This window comes from Drosophila arizonae, chromosome X (genome assembly GCF_054131065.1).
Source record: "Drosophila arizonae isolate 15081-1271.41 chromosome X, UAZ_ARI_1.0, whole genome shotgun sequence".
In the NCBI taxonomy this organism is placed as follows: domain Eukaryota; kingdom Metazoa; phylum Arthropoda; class Insecta; order Diptera; family Drosophilidae; genus Drosophila; species Drosophila arizonae.
The window spans coordinates 12,237,568-12,264,191 of NC_142927.1; the positions used below are offsets into that span (position 1 = coordinate 12,237,568).

At 40.1% G+C, this 26,624-nt stretch overlaps 5 protein-coding genes across 11 annotated transcripts; 3 read left to right on the top strand and 2 right to left on the bottom strand.

Moving 5' to 3' along the window:
- Positions 1–249: 249 nt before the first annotated feature.
- Positions 250–4,969, bottom strand: Ilp6 (Insulin-like peptide 6). The gene is made up of 3 exons (XM_089473306.1): positions 2,796–4,969; positions 635–839; positions 250–565 (listed from the first exon to the last, which is right to left on the bottom strand). The coding sequence occupies exons 2-3, from the start codon at positions 837–839 to the stop codon at positions 426–428; spliced, it is 345 nt and encodes a 114-aa protein (XP_089329432.1). The 5' UTR covers positions 2,796–4,969; the 3' UTR covers positions 250–425.
- A 6,741-nt stretch (positions 4,970–11,710) lies between these two features.
- Positions 11,711–20,715, top strand: LOC108619688 (apoptosis-inducing factor 3). Of its 7 annotated transcripts, none has more exons than XM_018016415.2 (4): positions 11,711–11,855; positions 13,617–13,685; positions 13,753–13,904; positions 18,667–20,715. In XM_018016415.2, coding segments are annotated over exons 1-4 (1,917 nt in total). In that variant the 5' UTR covers positions 11,711–11,853; the 3' UTR covers positions 20,361–20,715. The 7 variants fall into 7 exon arrangements, with proteins under 7 accessions (XP_017871904.1, XP_017871905.1, XP_017871906.1 ...); XM_018016416.2 differs by lacking the exon at positions 11,711–11,855 and adding an exon at positions 12,866–13,106; XM_018016417.2 differs by lacking the exon at positions 11,711–11,855 and adding an exon at positions 12,866–13,050.
- LOC149267894 (uncharacterized) lies at positions 17,341–18,318 on the bottom strand. The gene has a single exon (XM_089476191.1). It carries the CDS (start codon positions 18,299–18,301, stop codon positions 17,441–17,443), a length of 861 nt encoding a protein of 286 aa, XP_089332317.1. The 5' UTR covers positions 18,302–18,318; the 3' UTR covers positions 17,341–17,440.
- A 376-nt stretch (positions 20,716–21,091) lies between the features above and the next one.
- LOC108619720 (uncharacterized) lies at positions 21,092–23,236 on the top strand. Its single transcript, XM_018016461.2, has 4 exons — positions 21,092–21,686; positions 21,746–22,102; positions 22,164–22,297; positions 22,359–23,236. Exons 1-4 carry the CDS (start codon positions 21,570–21,572, stop codon positions 22,576–22,578), a joined length of 828 nt encoding a protein of 275 aa, XP_017871950.1. The 5' UTR covers positions 21,092–21,569; the 3' UTR covers positions 22,579–23,236.
- Positions 22,902–26,203, top strand: Vps26 (vacuolar protein sorting 26). Its single transcript, XM_018016422.2, has 2 exons — positions 22,902–23,395; positions 23,708–26,203. The coding sequence occupies exons 1-2, from the start codon at positions 23,249–23,251 to the stop codon at positions 25,148–25,150; spliced, it is 1,590 nt and encodes a 529-aa protein (XP_017871911.2). The 5' UTR covers positions 22,902–23,248; the 3' UTR covers positions 25,151–26,203.
- The last annotated feature ends 421 nt before the right edge of the window (positions 26,204–26,624 follow it).

A 26,624-nucleotide genomic window follows, 5' to 3' on the forward strand; every position in this document is an offset into this window, starting at 1 on the left:
ATGTATATATAACATATATGTGGAGCTGATCTAGCCCATATACCGCTGCTTCATTCAAAGGGTATACAAAAATCTACTGCCCACACTCATCAAGTGGGAGCAAACGAAACTGGATAAAACTCAAGTAGTCAAGTGAAAAGAATGCATTAATGGGGTTTATATTTATATATAAATATATATAGCTATATATATATATATATATAATATGTAGTCTCGCATCGGAGTGAATTTTAGTGGATCGCATTGCGCTCTCATAATTGTATAAATTTTTATTAGTGCATAGCTTAAATTAGTACAATATACTTAGTGTATGGGTGTGTGTATGTGTGTGTCTATTCAAATATAATGTGTGTGTGTGTGTCTGTGTGTGGGCATTGCCTAATATATATATATATGTATATATATGAGTGCACATATCTCGTGCCTTAGTCGGGCGCACAATATTGACGTATCTCGGGATAGCCGCAGGGTCGCAAACAGCATACGTGGATGGGTCCGTTCTGCATGGGTCTATAGTAGGTGCCGTCGGCGGCGAAACGCTTGCTCCGACTGCCAAAGCTTTGGGCTGCACGCGACGAAAGAGAGTTTAGAATTAGTGATCAATTATAACTCTATACCGATATGATCGACTTACGATAGAGCTCGGCCAGCGATACGGTGCGCCCCTTACATATATAGTGTATGGTCTCATCTAGATCTTTGCTGCAGCGATGCTTAACCTCCAGCTCCTCGGGTGTGAAGGCGATCGGTGTGCTGGCCACCAGGGACAGACCGACTGTCAGACACACTACCATGGCGAGCAGGGAGCGAATACGTGAGCTGGATGCGATGAAAATCATCTAAAGCCAATGAAATAGGAATATTATATATTATGTATATAATGTAATATAAAATTATGAGAAATACTTAGGAAAACTCTTATATGTATAGGGAATATAGAAGTTTTGTTGCTTGTGGCTGTATTATATATGTATTTATCTCTGTGATATTACAGACTATTATTATATAGACCTTATGTCATATATTATGTATTACCTGGGCAATGTGTAAGGATATTTACATATATATGAAATATTATAGTCACTAAAATCCAATTTCAACTCTCTTGATATGGGCCCAACAAGTATATTATATAACAAATATATTAATGGGGTAACTTGATTAAGGCTCTTCTATAGCGAGAATTCAACTTCCTTTTTTAGCTTTAAATGCATAGAAAGGTGTAATAGAACCATAAAGCTTATATCGTTAGGAAGAACAAAAGTTTGGTGTTTTGAAGCCAAGAAATTATGCATTTGGTGCGGCTAAAAAATTTATAGGAACAACTTATAGAAGCTTTGAAGCAAAATGTGAACTGATTTGGTAGAGCTGAACGCTTCATAAGAAAACGCCATAGAAGAAAGAATTTGGTAGTGCTGAAAGCCCAATAAGAAAGAAAACTAAATAAGATCTAGTAGCGCCGAAAATTCTGGTCCTCAGATAAAGTTATATGGTTATAGCGTTTTCCGCTCCAGGGATCGTCGTTACAACCGGATTCTACAGTAATTCAACGAGTTATATAACTCTATAATACAGAAGTGACACTACATATACCATATGAGTAATACTTGGCTCGAAATTTTTATACAGGAAAGAGTCAAGTAAAATGGCTATATCTGAATTGTTGATATCAAATGAAATATGGTTATATATGTAAGCATATAAATATATATATGTAGTTTTATATGAGATACATCCGCAAGTTATTTAATGTAAACCCATTCCTGCATTCAAATTAGATTTAGCCTTTTTGCTTAGCTCTTTCCTGTATATGTATATATATGTATGTATATGTATATCCAAAGTATTACCCATATCGTCTATGGAATATCATTTCGGTTTGATAAAATGTGTTTTTATTTTTACAGCATGCCAAGTCTAAAAATAACAAAAATAACAAAGCAGTCGGAGTCATTCGCATCTGCCTCTGCCTCTGCCCCCGCCTCTGCTTCTTATCAATATCAAATATTATTGTGTTTCCCTACTGAAGAATCTTTCTTCTTCTTCTTGTTATTGTGTTTTTGTAAATATATACGCATAGTATATAAATATATTTATAGTATATACATATAGTATATACATAAACTTCAATGGTTAAAAATAAACTCAAGCTCAGCTTATCATCTGGAAGAAAACAAAATAAAAATTCCAAAATTTAAAAAGAGTGTGGGGGGGAAGGGGAAGAGAGAATGAGAGAGCGAGAGAGTGCTAGGCAGATATCAGCATATTGAAGTTTTATATAATATATACATAATTATATATTATATAAAATATATACTATGTACATGCATCCCATATTTCATAGGACAGCCGACGATCCCAAGGTTGTGCGTGTTTTGACAGTCAAAACTTGTTTACGCTAGATAATGCAAGCGGAATCCAGATAGGATTCTAAGAACTCTGACATCCACGTAGCTGGTTCATAATAGAGGGAGGGCTTAGAGCACAGCCAGACTTCTTGTTGATTTAGCATGACTAATTATTTCTCGAATTATATATGTAAAGCTCATATATCCAATAAGAGATCTATATATATGTATGTCTATACATTCAGCTTGATTTCATGTAGCATACTTATTTGAAAAACATTTTACAGTTAGACTTGGTTAAGTTGGACTTGACGATTCTGGTTTAATTTGTATCACATAAGATTTATATGAGATAATTTAGAGGAAAACTCTATATTTTATATATGTACATATATCAAATATTCATTTCATATATTCTATAGAGGAATATAAAATTGCTTCACTTACTTTTGCATATCAAGATATGGCTGATCCTTGATGATATATTTTTCGGAAATATATATGTATGTATATAAAGATATTTCAATTTTGATATATGTATATATGGATAGATGTATATAAGTAATGCAGATACTTTTGTTGTTGTTGTTGTCTTTCTTTTTGGAGCTTTATCACTTTCTTAAGGAACTTTCTTTTTGTTATCGTTTCTTTTTGCCATCACACAGTTTCGAAAATCACAATTGTTTTTTTTATTTTTGTTTTTGTCACGAAAAAAAAAATTAAATAACAGTTACGCACATATATATATATATATATATATTTATAGATATTAATTATAGATAGATGTATACGGTGTGTGTGTATATAGGATTGCTTAGAGATTCACACAAACACGAGAAAAAAAGTTTTTATTTTTAACATAGGACAAAAAAAAAAAAAAAAAAAATGATAAACTTTAGTTGGAGTTGAGAGCCTGGCTAAGAGAGTCGGGCTAGCGTGTTCGGGCGTGTCTTTGGAGTACGATTCTTGTATAGCTCGCGCGCAGTTTGGCGATTTTGTTGCATTTCGTTGTTGTTGTTGCCCCCGTTGCAGTTGCTTTTGTTTTCTCTTGCGGCTTCGAGTATGAAGTTTCGGTGGGGTCCTGATACGCCGCGACCAATCGCCGATTGCTGCAGACTGTTTGAGTGTTTTTTTTTTTCTTCTTTTTTTTTTGCGTTGGAGCGCACGACCCAACGATGCGTCTGGCTTGGATTTGGAACGCGCTTTGATGAACAGGCTCGGCGTGTCGTTGATCGTTGATCAAGCGACTTGCACAGACAGACCAGACAGACAGAGCCGCGCACAGGCCGACACTCTCTCTCTCTCTCTCTCTCTCTCACTCTGTCTCACTCTCTCTCTCTCTCGCTCGCTTCCCCTCTCTTTTCCAATATAAAGCTGAGCTGAGCTCTGTTGCTTGGGCTCGCTCTCTCTTCCTCGCTCGCACTCTCTGGCTGCCTCGGCCACTCACACAGCCAAACGTAGTAACTGTTGTGTTCCTGCGTTGACTCCTGCTTTTTCTGTAGTTCTTGCTGTTGTTGTTATTGTTGTTGTTATTGCTGCTGCTGTTGTTGGGGGCTTTCGCTGACTAAGCTTTCGTGCTGTTGCCCTTGCAGCCCTCCTCTTTCTTTGATTCCTTTTGTTTACTCGACGATCGGTAAACGCCTCTACTCAAACCATCGGCTGTGTGTGTGTGTGTGTGTCTTGCTATCGGTAATATCAAATAAACAATCAGCTGCTTGGCCTGCACACTTATTACGAAATTGTAACCTCTTGCACGCGCTCTCTATCTGTTTGCCTCTCTCTCACTCTCGCTCACTGCTCTACTCTGCTCCTCCTGCTCTCTGAGTGACAGTTTTTGGCACGCGCTCTCCCGCTTCGTTAAGTTAGTTGTGGTTTGCCTGTTAATGATTCGTGTGTTTGCCAGTGTTTGTGACTGTGGCTGTGCCGCACAGCGTTTACGGGGCGAACCGATGTGAATTGTATTTTTAGCGACCAGTGTTCTATAATTAGACACAGACGTCCGACTCAGACTGTGGCTGTGGCTGTGGCTGAGGCTGCAGCTGTGACTGCTGTGCGTTTTGTTGTTATCTCATATACTCAACATACACGCATGCATACGCACACGCACACACATACACAGAGGCTACTACTAAAACACACACACACACACACACAGTTACATACATTAACGTACACACACTTACACTCACTCAAGGCACTTGCAAGATTTATTTGTTCGCTTGCTTTGTCGTCTGATTGACTTTCCTTTGGCTTTTCCGTCTGCTTATTTTTATTTATTTTCTTCGTTTCCTGCGAACGAACGTTCGTCAAGTGTTTCGCACCAAAGTCGATTGGTTTTTGATGGCGAGTTGGTTTTAGTTCCGCTTTTCAGTGTTGATCAACGGTGCTATTTCTACGTTCCTTTTTTGGTACTTGCACTAATTGCACATTTGCTGTAACAGTTACATCTCCGTACTATAAGCACCCTCTGTTGGTTTTATTTGTAAATCTTGTACATATTGTATGCATGTGTGTTTGTGTTTGTATGTGTATGAATGTAAATTTTTTTAGGCACTCGCTTGTTGTTTCACAGCCGAATTGAAAAATTCGAATTCTTTTGTGTGCTGCAAGCGCCTCTTGAAACATCCATCTTATTGCCACCCGAACTGAGCAGAGCACCCGAGTAACGGTTCTGTCGATCTCTGCATTGATATTCATAAGCTCTACACATACGTACATACATACATATGTATGTACGTGCATGTAGGTCTGCATGCATGTCTGTATGTATGGCTACATAATTCGCATTACGCTGCCCTAACTGTGCTTTGCACTGTGCCCGCACATTGGGCTTAAGACTGTCAAAAAACTCTAATAAAAGCTAAGTACATTTTATTGAAGCGTAGGGAATACTTAATAGTATATATGTATTATATAAAATACAAATATTACATTGACGTGTATTTTATTTTAAAATGTCTACAATAAAACTAAATTAGTTTTTTTTAATTATTTATTTATTTTCTTTGTGTTTCATAATTTTTTCTTAGTATTATTTTTGATGCAAAGAAATATTTTGAAAATTCTCCCCCTAAAAATTATTGCTCATGAAAGCAAATATCGAGGGGTCACTGTAGCCACGACCAGCATGAGTGTGGAAGTGCATGTGTGCGTGTATGTGTGTCTGTGCTGTATTCAGCATTAATAACAATAACAATGACAATATTAATAATATTTGCTGTTGAACAAAGTACACACACGCACGCACTCCTGCATACATATGTACATTCATAGATATAAATGTGTGTATATTGCAAGTGCATTTTGTGTGAGTTATCGGCTTGAGTACACGACGAATAACAATGCAAACAAAAAGAGCAACTACATATATATGTATGCATGTACATATGTGTGTAGAGTGAATCCATCACAGTGACAGCAGCATCAACCTCTTCCACACTCTCGCTCTCTCCGGTTGACTCTCTCACTGGCGCTCGTACTATACCTCTCTCCACACTCTACATTGTTTGGGGTCGACAAGCAGCAACATTGTTTAACCTGTGCACTCTTATTGATATTGCTGCTGCTGTTGTTGTTGTTGTTGCTGTTATTACTGTTGCTGTTGTTGCTGTTCTGGGAATTCTAGTTGGCAAACCAGTTGAGCCGAATGCCTTGCCGATTATCAGCTGTTAGGCGTTGCGGTTGGCGGGCGGGGAATGCAGCTACAGTAAGCGGCAAGATTTGCTTGTAGAGATAATACTCAATTGGCACTGGTATCGAGCTAAAGCCCAATGTCTATTTGATGTACATAAGTACACATATATGTATGTTTATATGTGCATTTATGAATGTATTTATGTTATCAACTCATTTTGAAGCAATTTAAAGTTAAATATTTGTTTTGGTCCCTATAATTGGCATAGAGGGCAGGCAGATAAGACTTGTTTATTATTTGTTTTAGTTATTATTGTCGTTGCTGCTGTTGTTCTTGTTGCTATTGTTATTTTCTTCTTTTTAAAGCTGGGCTTTCCCAACAGGATTGCTTATATAACATTGAGCAACTATTTTTATTTTTTATTTATTTTTATTTTTTTTTTTCATTTTTTATTTTTATTTTTCCTCTTTTATTTTGGTGCGTAGTACGCATTGGGTCCTTGGCTTGTTGTGGAGCATCTACTATTACGTACACAAATAAGTGTGCGTGTGTGTGTGTGTGTGTGCGAGCTCTGCTTTGATAACGGTAATGCTCTCAGATAAGGCATGTTGATGTTTTGGTTGCTTGAGCTGCTGTTGCTCTTGTTGTTGTTGTTTGTTGCAGCCAGCCGTATAAGAGCGGAAACCCGCGACAACAACAGCAGCAGCCACAGCCACAGCCGCAGCCGCAGCAGCAGCAACAACAGCAACAGCAACAACAAGCGCAGCCTGCGAGCGTAACGGCAGTAAAAACGTAAACAACGCAACGTGAATTCAACGGGATCTAGTTTCCATTAAAAATAACAGCGCGCGCCCAATCGTAGACCTCCCTATTTTTAGCACAATCTATCAGAGAGACAAAGCGCTGCAGTGCGAGAGAGAAAGACAGTGAGAGAGAGAGAGAGAGAGAGAGTGAGAGCGGGCGAGTGAGAAGGCGATCTATTCTCTGAGAAGCATTGACAAGTTATTGTTGTTTGTTGCTGTTGTTGATAAGCAAATGGTTGGGTCTCGTCGGCTGTCGGCTGTCGGCTGTCGGCTGTCGGCGCTTGTCGTGTCTGGAGCGCGTCGGCTCTTGGGTGTTAGGTCTGGGGTCTTGGGTCTTGGGGTCTGGTGCCGTGTACGCAACGGGGTTCAAAGTCTGAGCGATGAGCAAGACTCGGCGAATTGACTGGCTGACAGCAGCGACTATTTCGACTGCATACGCGGCTCAGCTTAGCTGGGGGGAATTAAGGGATGGAAATTGGATAATCGGGTGAATCAGTTAAATCAACTAATAAAGGGAATTTGTCATATGCTGAAGTTGCATATGTAATAATGCATTCAGTTCTAGGAAATTGCTTAACTCAAAATAATGGGAATTTCAGATTTTCATTGTTTCTTGAACCGCCTGCGGAAATATTGAATAAATAGGGGGAACTTCTAAACTAAAAAATGCTTTCAATGTACATCAATTCAATTACGTTAAATAGATCTATAAGTCAATTCCAAAGAAGGAAAACAAAGTTGTATATTCGAGCATACGACAAATTATTGGAAATAATGGGAAATAATGTAAATTAGTGGGAATTTCGTGTATATAGTGGGGACATTTTGTCAAAGAGATTGGAACTTGAGAATAGAACATATAATAAATTGGGATAATAATATAATATAATGGAATATATCCGAAATACAATGAATTTTGACTACATAAACTCTGTAGAATCAGAAAGTCTAGAGAGCTACAGGGACAGTCTAGTCTAGTCTAGTCTAGTCTAGTACTAACAAATGTATCACAAACAGATATACATTGTATATTCTATATATGAGATAACAGAGAAAGGGAGGGAGAGAAAGAGAGAGAGATGAGAAGTTGGAGGTGGAGCTGATAAGATTTGTGGGCGGCTACCCCAGCTGGAGTATAGATGGAATTCGCATCTACTACTCGATGCCGTCGCTGCTGATGATGTCGTCGAGAGAGATGACGGATCGGCCAGAGGCTGCCCAGCGGGCAATATGTCTATATTGTTTACTTGTGCTAAAATTGGATCTTCATTGATTGACATGAGCGACAAGTGGGCGCCAGTGCAACACGACGGCGACTCAGACGCAGATTATTGACCCAGAAGCGAAAAGCGGGTGCCTGGGATGCTGGCGGGCGGTGCGATACTCGAGCCTAGACGAGAGTCCATTCCAGACACTCGCAGCAACAATAATAAAATAATAATAATAACAACAACAATCACAACAAATGTAAACAAATAACAAAACATTATCAAATTATTTGAACTTTGCATTTTCGCTAAGCAAATCGATTATTATTGAAAAATGCATAGCAACAGTTCTACAAGCATGATTAAGGGGTATATATAGGTATGTGTGTGTGTGTGTGCGACCCCCAAAAAGATATGTATGCTTGCGAGTCGATTATAACATAAAATGCAGTGTTACATAGATGACGGTTGTGTTGCCATCAGTGCGATTCTCCACGTCGTACAGCATCTGCTCGAATACTTCGTCCGGCATTCCGCCGTCGTACAATGTGATTACCACTGGATTGATGGGGGCGATTGGCTCATCGGGGAGGACTGGCTCATCGGGAACGATTAGCTCAGCCGGAGCTTCAGGCTCCATAGAGATCTCTATATTGAGGACTGAGAAAAAGTCCACATCTTCATCATAAATAACAAATGGTATCTCCGGCATTGTTGATCTTTTCGAAATCTCAATTCCTCTTCTTCTTTTCCTTTCGTTCTCTTATTAAACTTTGATTGCTTTTCCGCTTTTAGACTACGCTTTTGTCCAGTTAAATGGAGCAGCCTTCGTTTTAAATTCGCGAGTTTCAAAATTATAAAATCAAGCCGAAATTATGAAAAAATTAGGAAATTTTTTTCTCTAACTTTACTGTTTGAGTTTGCTTTCGATTGTGATTTGTGAGACCCCTAAAAGTCTTTAGTCCTTAGGCTTACTGATTTCAAAGTCTATGCCTACTAAGACAACTGTTTTTGTTCGATTTTTCTTTTTTCTATTCTACAAAGTGCTTGAAGTAATTTTTCGAGTCGAAGCGTTTGACCAATTCCAGTTGTTCTATCCTCCAAACTATGGCTAAACTTGGCCGTCGCTAGATGGCGCTTTGGGGCATGTGCCTAGCCCAGGTCAATTTTGCAGACCATTCCTCATGATTGAATATGGGTCATTTTCTTACCACTTTATATCACTTTAATGAAATCTTTACAGACTTTTGATACCTTTTGTTTCTGAATGAAAAATATTTACTGTGTGTGTGAAGAAATTTTGAGATGGTTTGCTTAAATTAATTTATTTATTTATTATGAAAAATTTTCAACTTTTTGTTTTGAGTATACTTTGAGAATTATTCATAGCAGACACCTTTCCCGCTCCTTTGCTCTCTATCTCTCTCTATCTCTCTCTTTCTCTCTCTCTCTCTCTCTCTGTAACTTGCTCGCTCCTTGTCTCTCTTATTCTCACCTATTTCCACGGTCCCTCTCCCTTCCTCTTTCCCTCTCGCTCTCTTGCTTTCTCTCTCATCTCTAACTCTCGTCTCGTCCTCTTTTTCCCCCACTCTATGCTCTCTATTCACTCTTTCACTCTCCCTCTCTATGCTTGTACATGCTGAGTATTTGTTAGTGCTTCAATCCCGCCTAGAGCAAATTTCTTATTATTGAATTTTTAAAGCGTTGACAAAAAATTCTGAAACAATGCGAAATTATCGCGTGAGTCAATAAACTGACGAACGACCGCTTGACCTGTGCCAACAACAACAACAATAATAACAATAATAACAACAACAACAGCCGCAATGGGATACGACCTTAAGCCACAGAAAGTGCCGCCAGTGAGCATAGACACACATTTGCCTGCTGCGAGACGAAAGAGAGAGAGAGAGAGAGAGAGAGGGAGATGCAGAGAAAGAGAGAGAGAGAAGACCGAAGTTCATGGCCAGGATGCGTAAGCCATGTTAGGCAGCTGCCAATGAACTGCAAGAGCCATTGCACAGTGGCACAAAAGCGTCAATTAGATTTGCAGAACAAACTTTGAAAATATGCAACAGCTTTATTAAAAAATTGTATACTTTAACAAATTGTTAACATGGCAAACATTAATATTAGTTACAATTGCTCGTATAATTTTTTTGTTTTATTTTTTATTTTATTTTATTTATTTATTTTATTTTGTTTTTAATTCTGGACAGCAAACAATCTTATGAATATTATGTGTACCTACATATATGTAGTATAATTTTATTTTTAATTTGTATCTGGTTAAAATCAAACAACTATTTAACAATTTCAGTCAAACAATTTGTATAGTAAAAATCTAGATTTTTATATATTAAAAAAAAAAATTGTTTATGCTATGAATTTATTTTGAAATTTGTATGTATACAAAGCAATAATTATGTATGTACATATGTATATTGATAAATATGTATATACATAGTTAAATCAATAGAGAATTAAATTTATATCTCAACAGGAAAAAGAATTGATAATATATATTATATATAAATATATTTACATATATGTGTACTATATACATATGCCATTCTTGTACCACGGTGCACGCTTCCAAGGTCAACTTGTTCCCTAAAGAAAAAAAGAGCAACAACAAGAAGTAGAGGACACAGAAGAAGCAGACAAATGAAATTGTGCCTAACGGAACAGAGCTACGCCGCGCACATGCAGTGCAAAAAAATTATATGCACACACACACACAAATATCTATATATGTACATATATATATAATATAGCGCTACTTGGTTGCCAGCACCTAACTGTGAATTAGGCATTTGAACTGCGAAAGGTTGTCGCCCCGTCTCCAGGCGCGACCTTGGCCAGAGTTGCCACGCAATTGGGGACAATGCACCAGCAGCCGAAAAAAAGAAGAAAATTGAAACGTGAATAGAAATCATGTTAATAAAAGTAAGAGAATGGCCTGGCCGGGAGCCGTTCTCTATCTGTGTGTGTGTGTGTCAGGCTGTGACCTTTGAACCTAATCTAGAGAGATTCAGTTGCTGCATGGCTCCATGAATTGGCGCTCTGCGTGTGTGTGTATGTGTGAGTGTGTTGTGTGTGTGGAAATCAACATCTGTAATCGGCACACGGCAATCACTTGGGCAACGCGTGGAGCAAGTTGTAAACAAATAACAACTGCTTAATGTATATACATATGTATATATCTCTATATATATGTACATAGTATATATACATATATAGATCACCTATTAATTTATATACTTATTTAGATTAGGACTACAATAAACCGCAATTTTAATCAGAAGTAGTAATCAATTAATCATTGACATTATAATAATATATGGAATAATGTTGGTGGACATGCGGCTGACCTTTATACAATATATTAGCAGCACTTACAAATAGTTGCAATAATAATATCAATTAATTTTAATTAATTCGCTTGTTTATTGTTTAGCAAGCGCATAGCGAAAGGAAGAAGCAAAATCTGTGTTGCAGCACAGTTTTCACAGCTAACCTCGCATATAACGCACATTAAAGCTTAATTTAATCAATTTGTATATACATATACATATATATGTACATGTTTGTGATTTAGTTGAATTTGCTTGATATCAGTGCTAAAGCTATTTTTTGAATTTGGCGCCAATTAGTGTTGATGCGCCACCTGTCGCAAAGTTTGTGTACTAGTGGCGTGCTTCTGTTAACTTAACAGAATTGAACAGCTGTTATGCTCAATTATCGATGCTATTGCTGTAATTCGATTTATTCATTTTCTACCGATAATTAACAAACAACAAGAAAAGCTCCGCGTATATGTAAACAAACTTTGGCCACTAATATGCTCAACAAGAAACATGTAAGTTAGTTACAACAACTTCATATATTAAATAATGCATATGTTGTATTCATTTGAATAGATAATTACGAATACCATTGACTTGCGTATATTCCTCCTACTTATTTCGTAAAGCCGTCTTATCAGCGACGTGCCGACTGAATGCACAAAATAAAAAAACCCACAAATGCCTCAAACAAAAGCAAAATGAATTAAATCAGCTAACAACACTTAGTTTAATGTTAATTAAAATTGGCAGTCAGATTGACAAACTGCTTTAGCTACATACATATGCACATATATACGTATAGTGTAATTTTCGTGTCCCAATTAATTAGTTAAAAGCAGAGAGAGAGAGAGAGTATGAGAGAGATGAATGAACCAGCAACTGTTCATATGACGAAGACAGTGAAAGATCATTAAGGCAAACCGTTAAGCTTGCAAAAATAATTAAATTATTCTCTCGGTGACAAAACTACATTAGAAATGATTTCAATTCGCTGACTACGTTTTTAATTGATGATTGCTTTTGATAATTATTTATTTGTTGCATTTGTCTTTTGTTTATTAGATCCGCTAGGCTAAGTAGTTTACGCATAGCTTACAAATTGCTCGCTACAGTGAGCGCTGACTAACGTTGATATGGCCAAATCACTTGAAGGCTAAACACCTGGCAGCTGTGGTTCTCACTTAATTGGCAATAGCTGCGACCGCTGCTGCTGCGGCTGCGGTTGCTGTTGCTCCAAACCGGTAACTGCTGGGCTGAGGCGGGTAGGGTAGCGAAGGGGCGTGGTAACCGCTTGTTGCCTGTGCAATGTGCCTGTGCTTGTTCTTATTATTATTGTTGTTGTTGTTGTTGCGTGGAGAGCGGCGACAAGGTCGAAGCGTTTGCTTCGCCGCTTGTATGGGCTCCAATTTTGACCAAAGCCAAATGTCTCATACACACGCACACACAGCTGTATGTGTGTGTGTGTGTGCATGTGCGGCGGCAGCACAATCAATACACATGTAAACGCTCGACGGCGTCGCGTCGCTTACTATCGAAGTTGCTATTTCTACATAAAAAATTTGTATTTGTTTGTGCCGCATACTCGATTCGCAGCTCGCAGAGCACGGACGTGTGTTCTCCATAAAACAAATAATAAATAATAATAATAAGAAAAGCCCGTAGATTCGGCCAGTGCGTGTGTTAAGGAGACGAAAGATTCTGTCCACGGTAGCGCGTTCACATCTTCCGCTTTTGATACCTGTTGCATCTGTCTGTTGTGCCGGGTTTGTTTTCCACATTCTTTGCCATAAACGTTATTTTTTTCGTCTTTTCGTATATTTTTGTTCTTTTTTGTTTTGGTTTGTGAACTGTAAAAGCCGAACGTCTGGCAAGAGAGTGAGAGAGAGAGAGCGAGAGAGCGTGCGCAAGTGCTCTAAGACGGCGTGAATGGGAGAGTGTGGGAGCGGGAGAGCAGGAGAGCGGGCGAGTGTGCGAGTGCAATAGGCAATATGTCGTAATCGAAGAAAACCCTAACACACTCCTTCCCCAGAGATTGCCCACGAGTGAACTAGTGAATCCGCCGCATGAGCGAACAGTGCATGCCCTACATGAACAACTTATTAATGAAGTGGGAGCTGGGCGTGCGAAATTTCCTTTGTGTGTGTGTGTGTTTTCTTTTAATGTTGTGATTCTGTTTGATGCACTTTTGATTATTTATTAAGTAAACAAATTTAAGAAAAGAAAAAAAAATGTGAAACTAACTTTGCATCTCATTTAATTACATTTGATTTCAGGTTACTAAACAGTTATCGCCTAGCGCATACGCTAAAGAAACCAATTCTATATACATTGGCGACACATAGGTATGTACATATATAGATTATATAATTTCTGATCTGATTTTGACCAGAAATATTCTCTTCTATATAGATTAACTGAAGCGCATTTGAGAAGGCATTTGAAGTGCTTGGAGAACATACCGAAATATTCGAATTATAGACAAATACACACAATGGGTTCCATGCTCTGTAAGGAATACAAAACAACTGGCAAAGTTACGCCCAATCCGGATCAGAATTCAGGTATTACGAGGCTGAAGAACGAATAGTAAACAAACTAGAAGACAAAAGACAACTGAGCGAATCCCTAAACTGATCAATTATATCTAGAGCTAGGCTTTGTTCCATGAAAAGTAAAGTGAGAACTGAGAGCGAGAGACCGAAATGAGATACGTATATATTCGTATATATCAACATATATCCCGAATTGATCTATTATGACTAGAGCATTGTTCCATGTTAAGACATGTGAGACTGCGAGCGAGAGAGAGAGAGAGGGAGAGCGCTTTCGCCTGCCTTTTTCAGCAATGTAGCTTAGTCTATATATGTATATCAATATATATACATATATTCATATATGCATATAAATATATCTCAACATTATTATTTCTGCTTCTTTATCTCTCTTTCTGTCTCTCTCTCTATCACTCTTCTTCTAATGAGTTTCGTTTACCTTGTCTCTCTCTCTCTCTTTCTCTCTCACTCTTCTTGTAATGAGTTCCGTTTACCTTTCTAATTGTCTCTAATTGCTGTTCGACACGCAATCAAATTTTCCATTTTCCAATCGGCAATTGTTTAATTATGAATCAATAATAGTGAAAGAGCATCAGCTAGTCGGAAGAGAGTGTGTGAGAGAGAGGTCGGTTAAATAGTTCTGCTCGGTCCCCAGTCGTTCTTCGTCTACCCACTCAGCATAAATATCTCTCAGTTTACGCTCTCAACTTAGCTGGAACGGCGGCAATTTCAGTTTATCTCGAATTTGAGCTTTCGAGTGGCGTTTTTTTTTATAGACTTCATAACAATAATAATAACAGCAACAATAACAGTTGAAAAAGCCGTCAAACGGATTGTTGCTTGTGGGTAAATCAGGCTAAGACCAAGAAACAGAAACATATTTTGCTTAGTTTTCTTTTGTTTTGCTTTGCTTTGCTTATTTCATTATATTTTTTTATACATTTACTATTACAATTGTTTTGAGCATATGACAAGGCCAAGACGTGTCTCTGTGTACGTGTGTGTGTGAATTTACTCTGAATTTACGCTCTACTCATGTTAATTACACTAACTTATTACGATTTTTAGCTGAGCTCTGATTCATTAACTTGTTCTTTTCCCTTGCATTTCGGGTTTTTTCCTATTTTTTTTACTTTAAAATTATGACGTCATTTTGTTGGGCTGGTTTGTTGTTTTTTTTTATGAATTTACTCATAAAAAGTAAATAAAACAGGCAGTTTTTTTTTTTTGCTTACTCATGCAACAGGTAAGCATGGCAATACTAAAACAGGTGTGAATCTGGCTAGATCGGCGCGGCTCATCAATGTGTTTAAGAATGAAAATATATACATATGTATATCTCTGATATATCGTAGTTATAGTATCCCAACAGTAGTACTCCATTTTCCTCTATGGCAGCTAGGGTATCTGCTAGTCGAGCACAAGCTTACATGACGCACATTCCGAATTTTTCAATGAGTTGAAATGAATCTTTGAAAAAGAAAAAAAAAACTATGATTAATTTAAAGTTATTTTTACCTGCTCACAAACCCAAACTTACAGTTTTTCTTATCGATCAAAAGTATTCCAAAAAGTCAATTTTTGATGAAATATAATATATATTTTTCAAGACAGTTTTGACTCTATTAAAATATTACATGCAAAGCTAAGATAACCGCAATTTCGGATCGATGAAAATCATTCAAAAGTAATCGATAATTATGAATTTAAAATGCGCTATAGGCAAGCCTATAAACCTCTATAATTTACAGGTCTCTAGACCTTTTCGTAGGTTTTCCTGTCTTAGCTAAAAGCCTTAGGCACGCCAGCTGCTATCAATTATTATAGCCCAATTGTCCCAGGCTGTTAATGAGAGTCCGCTTTTAAAATCGTTGACTTGATTTAAGCAATGTTTTTCCTTTAGCTTAAGAAATTTACAACTAGTTCAGGTTCTAGTTCTTTTTATAATCCGAGAAATCAGATAATTGTTACGATAAATTCAACTGGGGATTTCTTTGGTTGATAATCAGAGACACGTTTAGCTATAAATCTTGGAAGCGATGATAATTTTTCATTAACTTGATGGTTTTTGCTGGTAGGCAGAGACTAGTTTAGCTTTGATTCTTAGACCTGAACTCCAATTGACTCTAATTGTATTGCATGTATATATCCATATGTATATCTAGCTATATCTTTATCCGTATCTATATCCAGATCTACATCGTAGATCAATCTCTGTTCCTCATTTAGCTATACCTACGCCTTTCCAATAACCATTTCAATTGCCTAAGCTATAAGTCATCGTCGCTTGCTTGTCACATTGTTAGCCGTCATCCAGTTTTGGGCTCCGCCCTATTGATTATTTGATTAGACATGGAAATGGGCGTCTTTACATGCCAACATGACGCAGCGCATTTTTGACTTTGCTTTGCCCTCGAAGACATATCGATTATCTGTGGTCATTGCGAAATCCATTAAAAAAAGACGGCCTGAAAAAGTGAAAGTCCTTTCGATTTGCTTTACGGCTGATTCTAAATATATACTAAATATATATTCCGATCAGCCTTGACAACTACATACATACATATGTAGCAGTTCGGTTCACATGCGGCATGTCCAATTTTTTATCTAACATTCGTGATTGTTCAGTTCTTATCAGTACACCTATGTCTGGCACTTGAAAAATTTGCAAATCATCTTGTTAATCATCGGAGAAATCAAATTAAAATCATAAAACTCACTTCGTTTGATGGAGTTGAATGTTTTAATAGCCTCCAGTCGAATCCTGTCGATCTATTGTTCTATCCTGAGATATATTTCCGTTGTAGAGCCCATATTTATTGTTAAATGAAATGCGTTGCGATTAGGAACTTGTTCCGGTTCGCTGAAGGCACTTTTGAATTTCAATTAGAATTTTATTTGAGTTATTTGAGCTCTAGAAATGCTGAACTAGTTCAGTTTTTGCAATTCTATAATTTGGTTCTATTTTTGTAGTTCCAATATTTATTTCCATTTTTGTACCTCCATAATTTAGTTCCATTTTTGTAGTTCCACTTCAATTTCTTCAGCGAGCCTTAAACTTCTCAACATTGATTCCTAAACGGTTCAATAACTGGCTCCAATTAGTCTATACCAACAGTATATATATAAGAAAACTGTTTTCATAGATCTTCTAGTTCCAGCAGGCATGAGCCATTTCTTCAACTGTTTCCAAAACTAATTCCTGCACAGTTCTTAGTTCCATATTCCCAGTTGTGGTTCCAACATTGTTCCGTGGCTAAAGAGCTCTTAATAAACGTCTATTTTTAAGCCAATACGGCATAAGTTTTTAGCTAGTTCCGCAATAGGTTTATAGTAGCTCGGAACTAGTTCCAAAAAATAGTTCCACAGCTAGTTCGAGCATGTAAGCCTTTTTGTTTTTCAGTGAAATTCCATGCAAATTGTTAAATATGCAATTGGTTCCACAACTGGTTCCAAAAAAAGTTTTATTGAGTAAAAAAAAAACGCATGCAGACAAAAAAAAATAAACTTATAGCTATGGTAAATGCAATCTTATATGATTCCAATTAGAACTTGTTGCTCTGCTTGACAGACAGCAGCTCCATACGCTTGATGGCATCGTCCAGGAATTGCCGCTGCAGCTGAAGCTGTGCGAGCAGCTCCTCTGAACTGAGCAGCTGCACCTGATGCTGTCGCTGCTGCTGCTGCTGCTGCTGCTGCTGCTCCTTGTTCTTTGACTCCGACCATTGGCTGCCACGCAGCAAGCTGGGTGGGCTGGAGGAGCTCGAGCTGGCTGCATTGGGTCGCAGCATGGCCAGCACCCGCTTGATGAGCGAGGGCGTTGTGTTCGGCTCCGGCTGGGCGATGCCACCGCTGGGTCCCGACTCCGGCATCGCCAGCAGCGGCGTAAAGAAGTACGAGCCAACTGGAGCTCGAGGCGTGCTGCTGTGCATCACCTCGCGAGTGAGCTCGGGTTTGGTGGTGGTGGTGGTGGTGGTAGTGGTGGTGCGGCTGCTACTGCTGTTGGCCTGCATGGCATCCAGCTGGACTTTGAGCTCGTTCAGTTTGTGCTGCAGAAACTCAAAGTCGGCTGCCAGATTGAGCGCCAGCTGCTGTGCATCCGGCTGGTGTGCCTTGCCCTCCAGCTTGTCGATTTGCCGCTGTATGTCCAGCTGACGCTGCTGCAGCTCCTCCACCAGCATCGGCATCTCCGGCGTATATGTGCCCAAATACAGACGGGCAATCTCCTCCTGCAGCAGCTGCTTGTGCACACGCAGCGCGCTCAGTTTTAGCTCCAGCTGCTCCTGCTGGTACTTTTGCTTCTGCTGCTGCTTGTCTCCCAGTTGCTCGACTCCTGCTGCAGCTGCGCCCAGCAGCAGCGACAGGCAGAGCAGCGTGGCATAGAGTTCTGAATGCAGTGACGACATTTTAACAACTGAGAGCCGTTCACCTGTTCACCTGTTCACCTGCTCACCTGGGCGGCTGCTTTCTATGCCAGCCGAAGCAGCAGGCGACACTTTCTACTCGAATATTTAAGTTGATCTATAAAAATAAAAATAAAAAATATAAAAACAAAAACAAGAAGAAAACCCGAACAAAAAAAAAAACAAAAAAAAAAACAAAAAATTGGGAAAACGGGAAAAAGTCATATTAAATGTTGTTGATTTCGTTAAACCCGTTAAGCCGTAACATTAAACCGTCGCCCCGCCCTCGCCCTCGCCCTCGCCCTCGCCTTGGGCCTTGCCCACGCACCCATTCCCGAATAGAATTTGATCGCTAATCTGTTTTACAGGTGCCGCCGGCTCCTATCAATCCAAGTGCGAGAAGATGTTCGCCGTCAGCGATGTGGAGAAAGAATCGGAGTACACCGAGGCAGTGGCCGTCTGCAAGGCCAACGAGGTGGCCGAGAATAGCATGAAGCAGGTGGACTTTGATGAGGATACCAGCGTGCTGCTGGTCAAGCAGCATGGCAAACTGCATGCCATTGGCTCGAAGTGCACCCATTATGGGGCACCGATGCACACGGGCGCACTGGGCATCGGGCGCATCCGTTGTCCGTGGCATGGCGCCTGCTTCAACCTGGAGACGGGCGACATTGAGGACTTCCCCGGCCTCGACTCGCTGCCCTGCTACAAGGTGAACGTCAGCGATGAGGGCCAGGTGATGGTGCGCATGAAGCGCACCGATCTGGAGAAGACCAAGCGTCTGAAGAGCATGGCCAAGCGTAATCCCAAGGACGAACGCTGCTACATTGTCGTCGGCGGCGGGCCATCGGGTGCCATTTGCGTGGAGACGCTGCGCCAGGAGGGCTTCACCGGCCGCCTGATCCTCGTGTGCCGCGAGCCCTATTTGCCGTACGATCGCGTCAAGGTGTGCAAGTTCGCGGGCATCCCCATCGAGAGCATACAGTTCCGTGATGAGAAGTTCTACAAGGACAACAACATCGAGGTGTGGCAGGGCGTTAGCGCCGAGAAGCTGGTCACGGCCCAGAAGGAGCTGCACTGCTCCAATGGCTATGTGGTCAAGTATGACAAGATTTACATAGCCACCGGCGGTGCGGCTGTAAAGCCGCCCATTCCTGGTGCCGACCTGGAGATGGTGAGGACGGTGCGCGACTATAAGGAGGCCCAGGAGCTATTCGAATTGGTAACGCCAAAATCGCGTGTCGTCTGCCTCGGCTCCAGTTTCATATCGTTGGAGGTGGCCGCGGCGCTGGTGTCGAAGGTGGCCAGCGTTACGGTAATCGGGCGCGACACCGTCCCATTGAAGGCGGCCTTCGGCGAGGAGATTGGCGCCCGTATCATGAAGCTGTTCCAGGACAACAATGTGACCATGCTGATGGAGAGCGGCATCACGAACATCATTGGCGACGAGGAGGGTGAGCTGATCGAGGTGGACCTGCTGGATGAGTCGACCATACCATGCGATATACTGGTCATGGGCACCGGCTCCAGGCCGAACACCGAATTCCTGGTCGATTCGGGTGTGCGGGTCAATGAGAACGGCACCGTCGACGTGACCGACTTTCTGGAGACGAACGTGCCCGATGTCTATGTGGGCGGTGACATTGCCAACGCCCACATCTACGGCCTGGCCCAGTCGCGCGTCAACATCGGCCACTACCAGCTGGCCCAGTACCACGGCCGGATTGCGGCGATCAACATGTGCGGCAGCATCAAGAAGATGGAGGCGGTGCCCTTCTTCTTCACCCTGCTCTTCGGCAAGGGCATACGCTATGCGGGCTATGGCAGCTACAAGGACATCATCATCGATGGCAGCCTGGAGGACATGAAATTCGTTGCCTACTATGTGAATCATGCCGACACCGTCACCGCCGTCGCCTCCTGCAATCGCGATCCCATCGTGGCCCAGTTCGCCGAGCTCATCTCACAGGGCAAGTGCCTGGGCCGCAATCAAATCGAAAACGTGGCGAATCGCCAGGCCTGGACGGCCCAGCTGCTGCAGCCGTTGCCCAAGGTGCGCTAAACACCACAGAGACCATCGACCCGATGCCAGCAACAAGAGATTCATGCTTATATATATAGCTATATATATATATACATACATATATGTTTATGTATAGGTATGTATCCTAGTATTATTGTATGTGAACGGCCACAACAGTTGACTCGTGACTGTTCCTCAAATACGCCCGTATATATATATATATATATATATATATATATATATATATATATATTATGGCCCTGTATATGTATATATCTATATATATATATACATATAGACACTTATGTATATATATCCGTTATCATCCAAAATTGTGTCGTGGCTAAATTGAAAAAATAGTATGTATGTAAAATAAAATATGTATTTTTTTTTTATCACAGCGTTTCTTTTTCTGATATTATAAGTAAAGAAACTAAATTTGTATTGAATATAAACTTAAATAAAGCAAAGCTCAAATCTATGCTGAATATATTAAAACAATTTGTAGGCTTTTCTATGTGGGCTCTGAGTCAAGGTCTTAACTATCAGCTCACATGAAACCAATCGAGTTTTTGGATCTAAATTTGTACTCGTTCACGTAGTACAGAGAGTATATTAGTTTTATGCAATGTCTGTCCGTCGTTTCCCCCTGACTGTCGATTCGTTTGGCTATCTGTCTATCCGAATCAAATCGGAACAATCGGAACAACTATAGATATCTAGTATAATATAAATATCTATTATCTGCATTAAATTCGGAACATATTCCAATTTTTCGCTACACCTACTAGGTGGGTATACACAGGTATAACAGGATAGCTTTTACTCAAATGGGGAATATAACTTCGGAGCTAATCAAAGATGAAACCATAAGATCCATGAGATGTATCCACATAGAGCTAAAGCTACAGATTGGAGAGCGAGCGACTAGCTTTGAGTGCATCTATAGCTCTACGAACCTAATACTCTATCCACGCTCACTATATCTGGCAAGGTGTGGCAGCAGCAACTCTAAATATTGTTAAACAGACGCCTAAAATCTGTTTTGAATTATAAATTGGCCTTGATTTTAAGACTACTCAAATCTAAAATATTTTACAAGTCGTTCAAAATTCGAAATTGGCTACCAAATTTACTTTCAATGTTCGTAGCGCGTAGAAATATATAGTAATAAAAATAAATATATATATATATATCTAAAGAAATATATATATATATATAAAGAGACAGAGTGGGGGGAGCTTGGGCATGGCCCTAATGCTGGTACCCATGGAGTGTATGATGCGTAACTGGCTGGACGCGTGGCGATCCCTCAACAAAGATTGCGTCCAGGTAACCAAGACGGCGTCCAGATTAAAGAAGTTGGTGAGTGAAATCATCAGATCGTCAGTTAGTGTTAATATTGATATTAAAAATGTTTACAGATCTTTTTAGCTGTCCAGCAAATATATTGCTATGAACTGATATTGTTGGAGCGTAAGATTCTGAACAATAAATTTATCAAATGTATCTCGGATGCTGGCGAGATGTCCAACAAGCGTCTGACTGGGAGCTGCAAACTGAGGAGCGAACATCAGGCAATACTCGGCCAACTGGTTGGCCTTAAACTACAGTTGTCTGAGCGGAATAATACTCTAGTCAAGTTCAAGTTGGAGTTGCATTTCTTGCGTCAAAGGCTACGACAGCAGACATTCAAAACGAATCGGATGACGGCACGATTGAAACACAACAAATTACTAGCCGAAAAGCTTTTGGAACGCAACAGCAAATTGAGCTCGCGGGTAAATATCCAATTTATCGATATATCGATATCCATGTAAATTGTCCATTCCCTTGCGATAGTCCCTGGAATTGTTGGAACTCTACAGAATGCGGGCTCTTATGTTTGTTTTTAAACTAATTGGAATGGCTCAGGAACTGATTGTTACCAAAACCAAGTCAAAGGCATATGAGGATGCCAGCGAGCACCTGAAATGGTAAATAGAACAAATACATATATAAAACAATCCAACTATATAAATGCATATTATTTTGTAGTAAAAACAGACAGTTGCAATTGCGTCAGAGAATACTTATTAAGAAGTTTACAAAGCGTACATCTCAAGATAAAATTCATACAGATACGGTAAATGGAGCCCGTAATATTTTTGATACGGGTCTTCATTATTTGGACTTTCTGTGGAATTGCGTGTCGAGTCTGGCTCAGTGCCCTAAAGTGCAGGGACCTGGTAGACGCTGTGAGTGGGCTCTTGTCTAGATATAAGCGACGTGCGTTCAATAAAAAATTTTTTATTAAAACAATATTTATAAGACTTCTGGTTCAGCTGCACAAAAAGAAACTTTTGAAATTCAATTTACCAGGGCTGCAACAGCAACATAAAGTAAATATCGTTTCTAGCAGCGCTGTTAAGAAGCCGGCTATTCGAATTTAACAGTGTTGCTTGCTAACGATATTTCGATTTTCATTTATTTGCCGTATTTGTTGTTCTTTTTTCTGCGATTAATCGCCGACAATTTTTTTTGGACACACCAATAGCAGCTAGCACACACACACACATACATGCATGCATACACATACACATACGGTCTCGCACACAAACACACACACACATAAAACGCCCAATAAATTACAGTTGCAGGCAGCGTACACATAAAAGTTTTATAACAAAAAAGCAAAATAAATAACATACAAATATATAAGCACATACGTATATATAAATAAATATATATACATATAGAAGAAATTAGGGCCTATTAAAGCGCTTAAGTACAAGCAAACAAAAACATTCCAAAATAACAGAGTTACAACCTTGCTGCTGCTGCTCTCTTGCAGTGTAACCAAAGTGTAGAAAAATAAAACGAAAAAAAAAAAAAAAATAAAACAATAAAAAAAAAAAAAAAACGCCGCCGCAACACATTTATCAATAATGAATTTCTTGGGCTTTGGCCAATCAGCCGAAATTGAAATTGTCTTCGATGGAGCGGAGAACAGGAAAACCGCCGAGGTCAAAGGCGAGGATGGCAAGGTGGAAAAGATGTTGCTCTACTACGATGGCGAAACCGTCTCCGGCAAGGTAAGCAGCAGCAGTGGCTGAGCCTTAGGCACAGGCACAGACTGAGGCGCAGGCGGAGGCCGAAGCAGAAGCAGTCGCTGCAGACTATAGGCGGGCGAGTCTTGATTGTGGCGGCAGACACAGAGACCACTGTAGGCTGTAGGCGGTAGGCGTGACTTCCGTTCCGTTGCCGCCCATCGAGTCGGTTATCAGCAGCTGAAGCAGCTGCTGTGATTAAGCGAGGGAAATTGTAGCAAGTTATTTCGTGATTATATCCAAAATTGTATTGTTTAATTCTTGTTACTTATATATGTGTTTTCCCTTACATTTAAGGTAAATGTGACACTGAAGAAGCCCGGCAGCAAACTGGAGCATCAGGGCATTAAGATCGAGTTTATTGGACAAATTGAACTGTTCTATGATCGGGGTAATCATCACGAGTTCAAGTGCCTTGCGAAGGCGTTAGCCCGCCCCGGCGATCTGATCCAGAACAACAGCTATCCCTTCGATTTTCCCAATGTGGAGAAACAGTTCGAGGTCTATGCCGGTTCCAATGTGCGCCTGCGCTACTTTCTGCGGGCGACAATTGTGCGAAGGATTAGCGATATCACGCGGGAGGTGGACATTGCGGTGCACACGCTCTGCAGCTATCCGGAAATGAACAATCCCATCAAAATGGAGGTTGGCATCGAGGACTGTCTGCACATTGAGTTCGAGTACAACAAGAGCAAATACCATCTGAAGGATACAATCATTGGGAAAATCTACTTTCTGCTCGTCCGGATCAAGATCAAGCACATGGAGATTGCGATCATCAAGAGAGAGACGACCGGTACGGGCCCCAACATCTTCAACGAGAACGAAACGATTGCCAAGTACGAGATCATGGATGGAGCGCCGGTGAAAGGCGAAAGCATACCCATACGAGTATTCCTGGCTGGCTATAATCTAACGCCAACCATGCGGGACATTAACAAGAAGTTCTCGGTCAAGTATTTTCTCAATCTGGTGCTGATGGACACCGAGGACCGGCGGTATTTCAAGCAGCAGGAGATTACGCTGTGGCGCAAGGCCGACATACCGCGCTACCATGTGACCCAGCAGCAGCATCAGCAGCAGTCGCACCATCAGCATCAGCACGTGCCCCTCCATGCGCCGCCACATCTGGTGAGCGGGCCCGCTGCGCCCACCGTCGCCCACTCGCTGATCAGCAGCAGCACGGACAGCGAGGGCGCGGCCATTGGCAGCGCGGGCGCCCAAGCGGAATCCAAAATGGGCCTGTTTACGCGGGAGAGCCCCAACCAGGAGTTCAGCCAACAGCAGCTTGACTCACCGCTGCCCAATTCGCCGATGACGCCGAGCAACGAGAGTCATGGGATTGGTTCAGCTGCTGCTGGCGAACGGGAACGAGGGATGGGCGATGGCGCTGCGGCAGCCACAACAAGTGCCTCGCCAGTGGCCATGCTGTCCAGCACGCCGCCGCCGCTGCTTAACGCTGGCCCAGCAACTGGCAGCTTAACTGACGTTGGCGTAGGCACTGGAACGATGGAGCCTGTACAGCACGCTGCGGGCGATGGCAATATGGACGAGGAACAGCCACTGCAAAATGAGCAAAACGTACAAGAAGAGCAACAGCAGCAGCAGCCCCCACAGCCGCAACAACGGTTACAACTGGTGCCAGATGATGAACTAACGGACGTGGCGCTGCCCACGCCTCCAGCTGCGGCCACGGCAACGGGCAAGAAGGTCAACGCATCTCCTCTGAGTGCGGATTGAATGCCAAACGGAATGCGTTTACGATTTCCGCAACAAGAACAAGAACAACTCAATGGCTAGCGTTAGCTATAATATACATATATATATATATATATATATATATATATATATATATATATATATATATATATATATATATATATATATATATATATATATATATATATATATATATATATATATATATATATCTATGCATATACATATATATGTATACATCTATTTTTTTAATACCTAATTTAAAGTTGTTAAAGGCAAAAATATTTTATTGAAGTTATGCGCGCAACTTAATATCCACTTTATCCACTAGCAAAAACACAAATACACACAAACACACCAACACACACACACATATATATATATATATATATACAGATGTACTTGATGCCCTATAAAAATTTCAATGTACACAGACGCTATTAATACACTTTCCTCTCGCACGCTCTTTAGGCTCGATCGATGTGCATTAGGCAGTCAGAGAAATCTTTGTATATTTGCAATACGAAATATTTATATAATGAAAAGCGAAAAGAAAAACAAAAACAAATAACGAAACGAAACAAATAAGAAGAGAAATGTGAACATATATTTATAATTTTGTTGTGAAACTCAGCTGAGCCACGCCCACTACCACGCCCCATTTAAAGGCCCAATCAACACCAATTGTAACATCTCATTCCCTTTTGGAAAATTTGATTTTTCAATTAGCAAAAACCTGTTGAAAACAAAAACAAATGCTTTTTAAAAGTAAATTGAAATTAAATGAAAACAATGCGTAGGCATAACCTAAGTTTAATATACAGTTTAGAGAATATATATATATATATATATATATTTATATATATTATATACATATGTATATACAAGTAAATATGTGTATATATATGCAGACAAAAGGCATGTTAAGTGCAGATATATTCTAATATTGTATCATGTATATAAACATATATTTGCATGTATGTATGTTTATGTATGTGTACATAATATAATTCATTAAATATATACGTACATTTATTTATATATACATATGTATTATAATATATAAATATTAAAATTTATCAAATTAATAAAAACGAAAACGAAAAAAAAAAACTCGATTCTTAGCCGTTCTTAAGCATGAAAACGAACGAAAAGCTTTAAAAAGTGAGCAGCCTAAAAAGAATGAGAGGGAGAGAGTTGGAAAGAGATGCGTAGACTGGGAGACGCGATCAGTCTATACAAAGTTAAGCAGCATCCATATGAAGAGATATTTCAGCTAGGATCAACTCCTTATATAAATGACAGAGTTTTTGCCTAAATAGGCTAAGATCAGCCGAAACAGATGCATAACATGGAGCATATCCATAATCTGTTAATAAAGACAATACTGTATCTACATATATCTTTAAAGAGAAGTATCTTAACTGAATAAATTCCCGCTGACTTAGTTCAGCCGTGCTTCAATCTAAGTTGTTGCAGTTAACTATATATCTAG

Excerpts from the sequence above, each read along its gene's own strand:
- Ilp6 (XM_089473306.1), bottom strand. The coding sequence starts at position 839 with ATGATTTTCATCGCATCCAGCTCACGTATTCGCTCCCTGCTCGCCATG. Across the intron at positions 566-634 it reads ATCGCTGGCCGAGCTCTATC|CCCAAAGCTTTGGCAGTCGG; the intron begins GTAAGTCGATCA and ends CGTCGCGTGCAG.
- LOC108619688 (XM_018016415.2), top strand. Across the intron at positions 13,686-13,752 it reads TATACATTGGCGACACATAG|ATTAACTGAAGCGCATTTGA; the intron begins GTATGTACATAT and ends TCTTCTATATAG. Across the intron at positions 13,905-18,666 it reads CAATCCGGATCAGAATTCAG|GTGCCGCCGGCTCCTATCAA; the intron begins GTATTACGAGGC and ends TCTGTTTTACAG.
- LOC149267894 (XM_089476191.1), bottom strand. The coding sequence starts at position 18,301 with ATGTCGTCACTGCATTCAGAACTCTATGCCACGCTGCTCTGCCTGTCG.
- LOC108619720 (XM_018016461.2), top strand. The coding sequence starts at position 21,570 with ATGGCCCTAATGCTGGTACCCATGGAGTGTATGATGCGTAACTGGCTG. Across the intron at positions 21,687-21,745 it reads CGTCCAGATTAAAGAAGTTG|ATCTTTTTAGCTGTCCAGCA; the intron begins GTGAGTGAAATC and ends AAATGTTTACAG. Across the intron at positions 22,103-22,163 it reads ACAGCAAATTGAGCTCGCGG|TCCCTGGAATTGTTGGAACT; the intron begins GTAAATATCCAA and ends CCCTTGCGATAG.
- Vps26 (XM_018016422.2), top strand. The coding sequence starts at position 23,249 with ATGAATTTCTTGGGCTTTGGCCAATCAGCCGAAATTGAAATTGTCTTC. Across the intron at positions 23,396-23,707 it reads GCGAAACCGTCTCCGGCAAG|GTAAATGTGACACTGAAGAA; the intron begins GTAAGCAGCAGC and ends CTTACATTTAAG.